Source organism: Carassius gibelio, chromosome A25, assembly GCF_023724105.1.
Source record: "Carassius gibelio isolate Cgi1373 ecotype wild population from Czech Republic chromosome A25, carGib1.2-hapl.c, whole genome shotgun sequence".
In the NCBI taxonomy this organism is placed as follows: domain Eukaryota; kingdom Metazoa; phylum Chordata; class Actinopteri; order Cypriniformes; family Cyprinidae; genus Carassius; species Carassius gibelio.
This window is the reverse complement of record NC_068395.1, coordinates 5,642,656-5,656,948: the sequence shown is the minus strand read 5'-3', so window position 1 is coordinate 5,656,948 and position 14,293 is coordinate 5,642,656. Positions and strand designations below refer to the sequence as shown.

At 34.8% G+C, this 14,293-nt stretch overlaps 1 protein-coding gene across 3 annotated transcripts in view; it reads left to right on the top strand.

The window, feature by feature from the left end:
- Nucleotides 1–14,293, top strand: part of LOC127947250 (NT-3 growth factor receptor-like) — a 248,372-nt gene that overhangs the window by 96,928 nt on the left and 137,151 nt on the right. For all 3 annotated transcript variants that reach the window (XM_052544244.1, XM_052544243.1, XM_052544242.1), the window contains 2 exons: nucleotides 1,786–1,860; nucleotides 4,066–4,137. In XM_052544244.1, the coding sequence (XP_052400204.1) occupies nucleotides 1,832–1,860; nucleotides 4,066–4,137 (101 nt within the window). In that variant the 5' untranslated portion in view covers nucleotides 1,786–1,831. The remainder of the gene's footprint in view (nucleotides 1–1,785; nucleotides 1,861–4,065; nucleotides 4,138–14,293) is intronic.

The window sequence follows — 14,293 nt, the reverse complement described above, 5'->3', positions numbered from 1 at the left end:
TAGTGAGCTAGAGTCAGTGTCAGTACGCATCATCAATGAAATTACTGGCTACATTTGACAGGTTGTCATAATTTTCCCCATTTTTATAATCAGAGCAATATTCTTATCAATAAATATGTTCAGTCAGAGTAAAATTATATAAAATTAGTGTGACATGGCAAAAATTGCTTTTTTTTTTTTTTTGCCAAAAGACATAGACTGACCGAATCTCGTAACTGTACAAATAATAAAACATTGGCTGCATTTTTTTGTCTATATTAAAATAACTATGCATCTCTGTTTATTTTTATGAATTCCTATATTTTTTTGGTTTCTCATTATACTTTATTTGTTTAAGTCTATAAGTGTGCCACTTCTTCTCTTTTTATTAGTTTCTCAGTGATGTTTGTTTGCTGTTATAATGAGAGCCTGGCTGGTACAGTATATCAACATATGTCTCCAGGCTGTCCTCTATGAGCTGAATACAGATGCTAAAGAGGCAGAAGCCTCCCGCTGTTCATCTAAAACCTTCTGTCACTGACACTGGAAAACACTTTCCTGCAGCCAAGAGAGTCCTTCAAACCGAAGGGCTTCCAAAACCACATTTTCACAGTACAACACTGATTAGAAAAAAAGAAGGTCTCTCCACCAAGTACAAAAGTACAAGTACAAGTCTTTGAACATCATCTTTGAATATCATCATGACTTTCAGCGCATACGATGACAATAGAATGAAACTGAATAAAGCTATTAAAATATTTTTTACACTTCTGGTTGCACTTTATTTTACAGTACGTGTAATAACATGTACTTATAGTGTACTTACAGTGTATTTATCTAAGAAAGTTCTGGTAATACAAGGTAACTTCATGGGGTAGGGTTAGGTTTAGGGGTAGGTTCAGGGTTAGTACCTAGTTATTACATAGTTATTGTAATTACTATAATAAGTACATAGTATGTACATGAGGAACAGGACTGTAAAATAAATCTTTTAAGAAGTGTTCATTAAAAGGGATTTTTGGGGAACCCAAAATGGTTGTAATTGGTATACCTGCATTGGCATGAAAAATAAACTTTTTAATATTCCACTTAAATATGACACACAGAGCTCAAACTTTAATTCTGTCTGCTCGTCGGCAAGCCCTTGTTGTCTTCTGAGTGGCTGCGTTTATCAGCGTTTAGCAGCGGATGCCCAAAGAGTTTGAGATGGGGAAAACTTCTAGAAACATAGTTATGGCGTTGGCCAAACCTCTGAAAACATTTATTAATCAGAGTCTGTGTTGTAATGGCTGCTAATTCACAAAACGATGATGCCAGCTGGATTTTGTCACAGCTGCTCTGAAGAGGTCTAGTTATTTCTGTCAACCACTGGCAGCGGCATTGGGCTGCTTGGATAAAAATCATGAATGCTGTCTATTTTTGTTCTTTGGGATCTGTTGTTTTTTTCTTTACTTTTGGCTTTATCAAATGTTCTTTATAAGTTGGATTTATAATGTTGTGGTAGATTGTGGTAAATGTACTTGTGGTGTGTTTATTCATTTGATTATATCGATTTAATTTCTGTTTATTTATTTGTTTTTTAGGAAAAAGTACAAAATCATTTTAAAATCAGCCTTTTATCAGTTATTTGTCGTAACATAATCATTAACAGCTTATTGGTCACGATTTTTGTTTTATTTTAGTGCACTTCTAATGTTTATCATGTTTTTGTTTTGAACCAATCACAACCGTTATGCCTTCTCTGCAGGCCAGTGGGAATTTGCAGATGAATATCTTCTAAATCTATGTTCTGGATTTGTTTTGCAGACACATTGAGAACTGGTCTGGGTTGCAGACTTTGAGGGATGTCGACATGGAGTTGTACACTGGGATTCAGAGACTGTGAGTACCACATCACTGCAACATCTTGCTTAGGACAATAGCAAAAAAACAAAACAAAAAAAACAATATTAATAATAAAACAAATCGCCAAAGATAGCTTTTTGATCTGACATCTGCAGGAACGTATTGCTTGCAATGACATACTAGCATGGGTGACTTTTACAGTGGCATCCAAATGCTTTTTCTAGCCAGCCCCACATAAAAAGTGCCTCCCCAAGGCAATGATCAAATAATGCTCCTGAAGTGGCCAGAAAATAGAATTACTTCCCCAACACCCTCCGTCTGGTCTAACCTTGTTTTACCTCATTCAGTCTTCTGCCGTCATGCACGTATCTTTACTTGGCTCTTCATAAGTAGGGCTTCCTCTCTCAAAAGAGCCCCCTTCTTCCACCCTATAATAGCTCTACTGGTTAATGGAGACCAGGAGCAGTGATTAGAAAGTTGCTCATTAGCGGTTACCTAAGAGGACGTGGCAGAACCTGGTCACGCTCTGCCACTGGAGGGAATTTCTGAGCTGAGAAGATTCAGAGTTCCCCACCAAGTCCCAAACCACAGTGAATGTGTGGTTTCTCTAGGCTTTCAGCATGTGAAATTCTGTCGGAGTCTGCAACATGATAATGATGTTATGATCTAGGGCATCTGTTTTTAGGAAATGACAAATAATTCATCATTTAAAATGCTAAAGGTACTGCTCCCGGAATGCAACAAATCATGCAACTTTTACATTTGTGTTCTTGGTATTGAGAAAAGAGGCATAACATTTTTGTTGTCTGCTGTTTTAAATGTTCAATCTCTTCAAAGTCAATTCAAACTCTGATCTCTATTTTTTTTTCATCAGTTGGTTATTTCAGAGATATTGTTCTTTTGTTTTTTCATTATTTTCAGACTGGATGTCTCAATTCTCAAATAACTAGAAAGGCTATTAAAACTGTACAGTTAAATTAATGCATTTAGCAGATGCGTTTATCCAAATCCAGTGCATTCAGGCTATCAATCTTTACCTATTATGTGTTACTGGGGAATCGAACCCCCAACCTTGCGCTTGATAGCACAATGCTCTACCAATTGAGCTACAGAAACACAGTTAATATTATAGTTATCGTCCTTGGTGTGAACAGGCCTTTAGAGACATGCTTGTTGCATTTCCTAGCAATCATGGTTACAGTAATGAACCATATGTTGTTAATCAATCAATCTAAATGTTACAGTCCAATATCAGCATTTTAAGAAGCCAAAGGGATTGCACTTACTAAAAAACTGGTAAATAATTTTCTTGGCAAACTCATGTCTTCAATTATCCTCCTCAGAATCAGTCTCGTCTGCTCTGAGACCTCCTTTCAGGCCACCGTTCACGAATCAAAATTGGCAGTTGGTGATTATCCACGTTAAGTATCATATTCATCGGGCTTAAGTCTCCAACCTCATGCTAAAAGAAATACTTTGGTGTATTGGCTCACGCAAACATCCCTAATAACAAGAGCAGAGAGTGCTTCGTGCAAATAAACATCTCACAAATGCCAATAAAAAAAATGTATTCAGTATACATAATTGATTCCAGCTGCCAGCATAAATAACTCCAGGAGCAAGGATGCAGGCTCTTGATGATATTCTGCCCTTAATGATGTTACTTCTGGAGAGGAGACAGACTGGAAGAGAGGATTTGATGATGTTTATTTTTTTTTACTTCCACATTTCCCCTTTTAACACTACTGCAAGACAGCTAGGCAATTAACAGCCCGTTTAGCCCCTATATGCTGTCACATCCATTTAAAATGATGAACATGAACTGGTCTTTCACCCTTTTTTTTTTACCAGCTCACCTCCTCTTAGACCCAAGCACATAAAATATTTGTGGAAAAACTTCAAATCAGCACAACTTAATGCAGCATTTGACATTAGCATAACCTAATTGTCCTTTGCCACAGGTGCTTTTTTTCTGCATGCATGAAACTGAAGCTGTTTGAAACCTTCTATAGAAATACAAATCTTCTCTAGAAATAGTGAGATACATTTGTTGTAAATGACATGTATATATACAATAATTATCTAAATAAGTGGCTTTAGAAGCCAATTTTTCAAATTTTGCATTTCAAGATTTTAAAAGAATGTCCAGGAAGAAAAAAAAAAAAATCTGGTCAAATTTGTTGGGATCCCACTTGGGACTAAAAACTACTAATACACGTTTATTTTTCCTTTCTATTGCAGGAACATCGTGAACTGCAACTTGCGTACGATTCAGTCGCGAGCCTTCGCCAAGAACCCCTACCTGCGCTACATGTGAGTCCTGTGTGCTAGATTGTTCTCGAACACCTCATTTGAAAGTCAGGTTGTTGGTTCCTTGAGAATCATCCTGTTAGATATGGATCGGGATGTTGGGTTCACTTGTTCATCTACACCAGGCAATAGATCTTCTTAAGTAGGTCATGTTTAGCAAATGAGGACGATGCATTTTCTATCTTTGTATACTCTGCACAGTATCATGGCTGCTCTTATTCGAGAGATGCTTTGGACCTCCGTGCATAATTTATGATGATAAAGTTCCCTGCCAGGTGTTACTAAGCACCACCAGCAGCTATTTCTCAAAAGTGAGATTTGCGAGTAGCCCAGCAGAAACATTCGTTGGATTTAAATCGCTAAAGAGCAGTTTTGCAGAGCTTTGTCTGTAGATGTTTGATGGCTTAAAATTGCTTGACCGAAATGACTCCTTTCGATAATTGGCCTAACAATCTATGTCATAAAGCAGCGCTGTGCACCTCTTGAAATTCTCTGTGTTAGATCGCTCGCTCACTTCCTTGTTGTGACAGTTAGCAAAGACCCTCTGTTCTGTGCTCTGAATAAACAAAGATTATCTGAGGTAGAGTTGCCTGAGCTGTAGGGTAGAAGGTGGTGGAGCATGTGGGCAAAGAGAGAGAGAGAGAGATGGTATACTTAATGAAGGCTGAATGGGACGAGTGTGACAGGAATGTTATTTCCCAATTTCCTGCCAGTGAGCAGTGGAAGGGACATGGGATCGCAGACTGTCACCTCCATACAGTCCACCCCAATTTGTGCTGTCCATCATCACCTGCAGATGCACTTCTTATTTTCTCTTGGTCATAAACTGATGCGAGTGCGATTTTGGTGTTGGTGAATGTCTATACAAAATGTTTGGGAACTCTTTGTGTCATGTATTTGTCACTACGTGTGTCCACTGTAAGCACTTTAGTATTGTGTACTGGAACCTTTTTTCATGCCAAGTTTCAGGTACAGTCTGGACACTAGCAGTCTGCTAGTCTGTCACTTGGGTATCTTCATAGTTTTTGTACACTTGTCCTGGAATTTAAACTGAACTTTTCTGTAACAAAATTGCTGGCTTATTTGTCTTTCTAAAGTTATTTTCATAGTTAGCATGTTTATCCCAAATACTTATTTAAATAATATGTTCTAATAAATTTTTTTTTTTTTAATTATTATTATTTTCTTTTTTACTTGTTCGGAAATTTGAAAAAAAAAAAAATACGTCTTGTATTTCACTATTTTTCATAATTGTGTCTCATAAGTATTTAAAGTATTATTTTGGTTAATCATACACAATCAACCTAGAAATTGAATTATCTAAGTAAATAGGGTAAATTTTGAATTCATACTGACTTTTAGAAAAAATAGAAAAAAAAAAATTGTTTTGGAGATTCACCAAGCTTTGTAACGCTTGCAGTAAGAGTTTCGCTACCAAGGGGCCTATTACCACGTGTTTATTCTTTTTTTTTTTTTATCCGACTGCCAAATGATTTTTTTTGAGCAGCTTTGAATAAAATACATAGAAATCAATGCAGTGGCCTATTGCTTTGGTCAACCTGCTCTTTGAAGTGGGGCATTCACTTTCATGTGTCTACTAGCCATGTGTGGTGAATCCAAAGGTAGGCTTTTGGATTTCTACTGAGGCATCTTTGTTTTTTTTCCATTGGATGGTGGCGCAAAGACGGAATATATTCAGCAATGGTTTTCATAGGTAACTTGTAAAGGTTATTCCCTAAATTAAATGTCCCTTTTCCTTTATATGGATAGCTTGCAGGCTGTAATATTTCTGTTTTTCTTGTCAATTTTACACTTAAATAGCAGAACATTCTTAGTTGACAATTATGTGCAAAAGGATGAAAATGTGTCAAATCGTAACAGAACAAACTTAATATATATATATATATATATATATATATATATATATATATATATATATATATTGCAAATTAATAAATCGCTAATTCCATCTGGAATATTGACTACTTTCTAGAACTACAAACCAACTAGATGTTTTATTCTTCTTTAGTTTGTGTTTTGTTTCACTTTGCTTTTGTTTGTTTTGGTTTCCTTTTTTTTTTGCTTTGTTTTGGTTTAAATTTTAGTTTCATTTTTGTTTCGTTTTGCATTTAATGTTACAACACTGACTTAAGGCTAAATTTGGTGGTTGTCTTTTTCTTTTCTCCCTCATGCCAAATTCTCATGAATTTTCTCTCTGTCAGCCTCTCTTTTGCCCTCTCTCAGCCTTTCTAACTTTGTCCTTCTCTAAAACCCATCACTCATAGACGCCACCCTTCTTTTTCTCTTGTTCTCATTCTTTTTTTTTTTTTTTCTTTCTTGGCCTTGGCATGCAAACTCAGTTTTTTTTATCCTCCTCCATCATTCTCTCTCACTCCACCCATCTCTCTCTTTGTTCCTGAGATGACATTATTTATTATTCATGCCACTATTGATGTGGCTGCTGTTTTATTCCCCTCGCAACGGGAGGAGCGCGCTAAAACAGCTTACATCTTTTCCTTCTCTGTGAAAGAACTCCAAAATGAGCCTTTGACTTTGTGGTTAGTCAGTCAGCCATGTCTCCCTCTCTGAAATGCGATAGGATGCTCATCAGTAAAGGAGAGACGTTCCATTGTCTCCGCGGGCTCCGAAGGCCCCTGAGCCCCAGTGAGAGCTTTATTTGGCTTGATGAAAGTTGAGTGCTTTGAGAGAACACATTAAATGTGTTGACGCCGTCCTCTTCGCTCATTGAAATATGAATCGGAAATTAATGATGATGCCTGTTGGTGATTTCGATGAGCTTTATGAAATGTTGGCATCAGCTCGGAATGACTAATCACATTTCCGGCAGGCAATATTTGCATTTTTGCATTATTCATTTGTGTCAGGTGAAATGTAAAGCTTAAGGAATTTGGTCGAATAATGCTAATGCTGGTGTGATTGCTATACAAATCAAGTCAATTTTAGGGTTGGATATTGCCAACTACATCATGATAGGCTTAAAATATGATGCTTCGGTATATCGCCATGCATCACGGATTGTTTCAGGTTGTTTTCATTTGTTTTGTTTTCTGCACTGATAGTTGCATAACATATTTGACATTTTTAGGGTTTATATGTCTAGCTAAAATATGCAGGATTTCATCACAGAGCAAAAGCAGGATTCAAGTCGAGCCATGTTGCGGCCTACCAGTTTTCACATTCATTGCACTTTACTTCCCATTACCAGCCCATGAATCCAGGCAATGAGACCGTCACTCATCATGACCCATGATGCATTGCAATGCCACTTTACAAACTTCTGAAAGACAGCTCCCATAAAACTTAGAGAAGCAGACTGATACGGAAGAAATCTATTGTCTATAGAGGTCGTAAAGTTCTATTCTTAAATATGTGGGGTACCGACTGTCCCCAAATTTGGTATTTTCTCCAGCCTGTTCATCTGTCATTCTCTTTCTTATACTGTCACTGGCTGTCATGCCTTCACTGTTTTATGCACTTTCTTTCACACTCTCTCTTCAGGAGCCCAGGCCGCTGTAGTCAAAGGAGAACCAGGCTTTGCAGGATGTTTTGGTAGTTCTTCCTGAAATACATGCAAAGATTGCAAGGGGATTCCAAATTTGCAAGCTCCCTTATGATTTGACTGGCTTTAAAAATTTATTCTAAGAATCAGCTATTTTATATTTGATTTGTATTTGTATTTCTACAAAAAAAAAAATATTGGAATCAGAGAAATCACAACCTAGATTCCTTTCCTTTTGATGGAACCACAAAAGTTAAGATACATTGAAACCAGAACTTTTACTGGCTTTAAAAATAAATTCTAAGATTCAGCTATTTTATACTATATTATATATTTTTAAATGTTATATATGGTATGATTTTTTCCCCCTACAAAACATCTGAGAATCAGAAAAATCAAAACCAGAATTGTTAAATTCCTTTAGATTCCTTTCCTTTTAATGGAACCACAAAAATTAAGATCAACTGGAACAAGAACTGTTAATCAGAACCAGAATCAATAAATTCCTTGCGATTCCCACCCCTACTGGTCCACCAGTGACCCTGACTCTCACATTACAGTCTGGTGTGTGTGTGTGTGTGTGTGTGTTGTGGAATCAGTGAGCTGTTGGTGGTGAAAGGCCTGCTGTGAGGTTGTAGAATGCTGTGACAATGTCATGTGCCATGTTCATTTTTCGTTAGAATATTTTACACTTACATTTAGTCATTTTGATGATGCTTTGATCCAAAGCGACTTACAGTTGGGGAAAAAAAGCGATTCTTCTTAAAGAGGCAAACAGACACAGGAAGTGTTTGTAAGAAGTGAATCAGTGATTTTATTTTTATATAAAATCGAAGCCGCTCCATCCCTTCCATTCTGATTCTGTCATTAATGATTTAAATGCAGTTCAGACCCTATTTTAAAGAACTAGACGTATGCGTTTTGTACCTTATCACTGTTTTTGACGTGATGCCAGAATAATTACAAGCTTAAAAGCTATAGTGTTTTCAGAGCTCTCGAAAGTCTTTCCTGAACAGGATATATATTTTTTTTCTTTGCTCTGAAAAGCTGAATAGTCGTACATTTATTCAAGGTCCATATGCGTTTGAAACCAGGGAGGTTTATAATACCTGGAGAGAAGCGCTCTATTGACTATCTTATTCCTCAACAGCAGTTTCTCTGGAAGTACACAGTTTAAAATCTGCCATTAATGCTCAAGGTCAATCAGTGAGCTGTAAATGCCATGTGACCGACAAGAAATTAACATAATGCTATTTATATATAGTTATACATATATTATTGTTCCAAACATAAACTGTCACTTGTAAAACATCTACATTAAGTAATTACAGCATTACCGATATATATAATAGTAATTTTTCAAATGACTTATTTTGGTCATTTTGAATTTAGATACATTAATATATAGAGTGTACATTTTTTTTCTTTCTACATTTGATGCTAGTTTCTTGAGCACCAAATCAGCATATTAGAATGATTTCTGAAAGATCTTGCAACAGTCAGCTTTATCACAGGTATGAATTACATTTTAAAATATATGTAAACAGAAAACATTCTGAATTGAAATGATATTTCATAGTATTACAGTATTTAATGTTTTTAATCAAGTAGGTGCAGCCTTGGTGACCGTGAGAGACTTTCAAAGGCATTAAACTTTTGAACGGTATTTGAAGTGTATTATTTCTCATTGAATGTCATTGAGTCAGTTGCATTCCTAATGCCGTTATTTGTTATATTAACAGGGAGTTTGTCACTCAGTGACAGACTGAACCAGTCTTCTTGAATTGTCTCATTGTAGTGCAGGAAAAACTGAGTAGGAGTGTTTATTTCAGTATCAGTGTTTAAAGACACACAAAAAGGTCCATCACACCAACCTGCACTCACCCCGTGAAACTCACACCCTCCTGCCACTGGCGCTCAGCATCAGCATCATCTCTCCATGGAGAGATGTCCTTGTACAGCAGGATAAAAGCTCTCTCCGGCATACACGAGAACAGGTCTGGGCCATGAGAGGCCCAACTAATTGGCTTCTTTGTCAGAGATGTGTCAAAAGAGGAGGTTTCTTCTTTTGATAGCCAAGGCTTCTGACAGGGTCCCTGTGACACCCTTGAGAAAGAGATCATGTTTGGGTGACAGACAAGGTCGGGTGGCAGCAGCTGACTCACAGATTTCAGCATTGATCTTAAGCAAAAAGCTGGAATAGGACATTTTAATGCTTTCTAGAATTCAAAAATAAGGACTTGCTAAATAAATATCTATTTAGCACTTTCATGCTTTTGATTCCACTCTGAAGTAAAGTATTAGAACACTTCGGTTGAAACATTTATTAGAATTTATTATTGCCAAACCTAACCAAACACGCACACCTTAAATGCACAGTGTCATTAGAAGTTTCTTTGTCTATTTAATGCGAAACAGCTGTTCGACTTAATAAAATGTACAACCAGTTTATTTTAATACAATTTTATATATTTTTAGTTTTATCATTCTTTTTATAATTTTATTTTATTTTATTATAATATTTTATATATATATATATATATATATATATATATATATATATATATATATATATATATATATATATATATATATATATATGTATATGTATATATATATATGTATATATATATGTATATGTATATATATATATATATATATATATATATGTATATATATATATATATATATATATATATATATATATATATATATATATATATATATATATATATATATATATATATATATATTTATATGTATTTATATTTATATTGTACCTTAAAATTGTTTACTATTTTTTTAAGTCAATAAGTCAATACTTTTTATTTTTGTTTTATTTATTTATTTTATAACTATACATTTATTTTGTAACCTTTCACTTTTTATGTTTTAATTTAAATAAAAAATAAATTTTTGTTTGCTTCATTTCATTCGTTTATTTATTTATTTTTATTAATGTATTTTTACATAAAATTATTTTATATTGTTAATTTATATTCTAAAAAAAGTTATATTTTAGTGACTTTTTTCTATATACCTTTTGGGTGTATATATGTATTTATTAAATTATTAAATTATAATATTTCTTTTATTATTTTATCTCATTCAAAATTATAATCTCTGCTAAATATTTGCTCTAAACTTGCAAGTGTAAATTTTGATTACAACATGTTTCAATCCCTCTCTCCTTTTTTCACTCCAATTTCCTGTGTCATTCGAATATGGCAATCATATATCAGCATATTACAATTCATATTCCAGTATTGCAGATTTTTATTTCATTTTAAGTATTGCAACATTTTACTGTCTCTATTTCTAAAAAGTGGTCAATTAAAGTGGGAAAAATATTAACTTCCCTTCCAATCAATAAACCCACAAGCCCCCCCTTACTTTCCATTTCAGTTGTCACTTCTGACTTACTTAATGGCATGAAACAATACCACTAAACTCTCTAACTTATTAGCATTCATGTCATACTTGACCAAGCTTTTTTCACCTTTATAAAACATGAAACGGTGTCCATTTGTCTGATGTCTTTTTTTTGTGTGACTAAAATAGAGTGGGTTCTAAATGATGGAGCGGTGTTATACCGATTAAAAGTGTCAATCAAACAGTGAGAGTGGTATTTGGGAGGCTGGGGTCTGGCCTCCTGTGCTCGGCTGTCAGTCACTTCCATGACGGCGTCTGCCTGCTTTGTGCTGTACTTCAAAACCACAGCATTGACTTGCTTACACTGTATGGTGGTTTGTCATCCCAGGAACCTTGTTGCTTTTGTCTGAGGTTTTGTCTGCTCAGAAGTCTAGAAGTGCTGGGATTTTTTACAGAAAGAGAGAGAGATCTTGTTTTACTGGAAAACAGGCATGATGTTAACTCTGGCCCTTATGCAGGAGAGGCAGGCTTGCAATATATACTAATATGATTCCCTCTCTTTTTCCAAGACAAATTTCTATCCTCTTGGGATGTGTAGATACAATGAAAATACACCATCATTTGAAACTATTGGCTTCATTCTTGTGATTGCAAAATGGAACTTCCAAGTTCAAAAGAATAACATTTATTTAATATATATAATCTCACTGATCCCCTGCTATTTATGTTTTTTATTTTTTTATTTTTTAATAACAAATTTTTGTAGCTATTTTATTTATTTGGTTATTTTATATATTCAAAATGTATGTTTTATATTATGTGTAACAGATTATACATTAAAGTAATTTACCATGTTTATTTAATTATGCAAATTATGTTTTTTATTATATAATAATTGATATCGTTGATTTATTATATAAATAATAACTTGATGATAATTCATATAATTTTCATAAATTAACAATGCAAACTACTATTACTATTTTATAAAACTTTTTAAATGATAAAATAATTAAAATACATTTAATTTAATAATGTAAATTATATATATAATCTCACTGATCCCTGGCTATTTATATATATATATATATATATATATATATATATATATATATATATATATATATATATATATATATATATATATATATAATAACTATTTATATTGTTAATTTACTATATAATTATTAAAAAATTTTTTATAATTTACAACTGACATGACAGTTGTTCATAAACTGAACAAATTACTATTTTTTATTTTTTATTTTTTATTTATAAATATCATTATTAAGATACTTTATATAGATTATCATTTTCAAGATTATTAATGTATTAATCTGCTAAACCAACTCTAAATTAGCCATCCACTTCCTGATTATCTTAAACATGTTATTCAAGCATCAATCTCTTTGAGCACCTTGACGCAGTAACACTGACTCAATCAGTGGTGCGAGTTTGGGGCGGGACTCTCTGTTTGTTAACCAATGACAACATCTGGAGGAAACCAGTATGAAAACAGTCATAATCATTCTAATTTGACCATTTTTGTGAGTGCTTGTATGCGAGTAGATTTAGGCATTATGCATATCTCAGTCGTCTCACTGGGCTAAAAGCTTATATTCTGAACCACCCTCCTTGTACCGTAGCGGCTGGACTCTTACGCTAGTTTTCCAGTAGAGCGGTGCTCCCTATATCAGCTGGGCTAATGGGCTGTGATGCTCAGATGCGCTGGGCACAGCCTGTGCTCTCCTCTGGGAGGTCATGCCAGCCCTGCTGACACGGTACGGATCAATACCTCTGTTGCGGGACCCCATGCTGGCCGCTGAGCTGTTACCTCCTGCAAACCAATCCTGGGGAATGAATGTCAGCACCGTCTTTATTTTTACAGCCCCGGTTTTCTAGCATCCACATATAAGCTGTCGGTAAGCACAAGGTATAAAAAGCAACATTAAGAGAGATGCGGAGGGAGATGGTTCAGCATTTTACAGTGGTTTGGAATAAATGATGCAAAGAAAAGATGACTGAGGAAGAGAGAATGAAATCAGGAGGGGGTCCCGCGTACCGTGATGAAAAGGATCGCAAAAAGGAGTGACAGAAAGAGAGATGCAAATGCACACAAACACCGCCACATGACAGTGGAACTGACAGCTCTGCGTACGCAAATATCACTGTTTGTGGGAGTTTGTTTGTTCCTCTCTGTCTGCCATGTTTAGTGTGCACAATTCACATTTGTTTGGTTCCAGGGCGGAAAGTCAAACACTTCTCTCCTCAATTTGCATCTTCATTGTAAACCGCGTGTATTCATTTGCTAAATAGACTACGACAGCCTGCAAAGTTAATGAAAAAATATCAGCGCAAAACTAACATGCCAGCACATCTGCCTGACAAAAGCATGATAGAGGATTTTGGATATTTCATAAGGGCTGTTCAGCATTAGCGCAGCTTTTGAACTAAAATGCCAGTATTTTCCCAATGGAAGCACATAGTACAGCTCTGTAAAGAAGGGGGTTTCAAGCTTTTTGATGCCAAAGATTGCCAAGTGTCAGGCTGTTTTCTTTTGCAAGGAATCCTCTTCCTAAAATTCCTAAAATATAATGGCATAAATTCTGATTTATAATGTTTTTATATATATATATATATATATATATATATATGGTAAAATTTAAAGTGAGTACCATTCATATTTTTACTTTTTTATCATTTAAAGAAGAAACCAGTCCGATGTATAATTGACATTTGAGGCTTAATACGTACACTAAAGGTTTTTCAGTTAAAGTTTATTTTTGGCTTGTTTATTTTCATATAAAAATATTGCATACAGTTGCATCAAACAATGGTATGAACATCATTCAATTGTCATAATCTTAATTAATAATCCCAATTACAGTTTCAAGGGAAAAATAGACAATTATGATTTTTGTCATAATCGTGCACCACTTATGCATGGAGCTCTCTTCTAACCAGCTGGTTATCTGGTTGGGAGACATCAAAAATATGCAAAGTAGAGGTTGTGAGGTCTGGAATTGAGAACCACTGACCTTGTGGATAGCATGGTTGCAGGAAAGGGTTCTGAACACAGGAACATTGTAAATTGCCTACTTTAAAACGTTGAACTGTGGTTCTCAATGCCAGTTTGAATATGGCTTATGCCAGTCCTGTTTGTCCCTTTTCTCCCCATTACTTCCCATCATCTCTCTACTGTACCTAGAGAGCAAGTGTCAAAAGGCCAAAAATAAGGTAAAAGCTAAAATAATGTTGTTCTTGGAG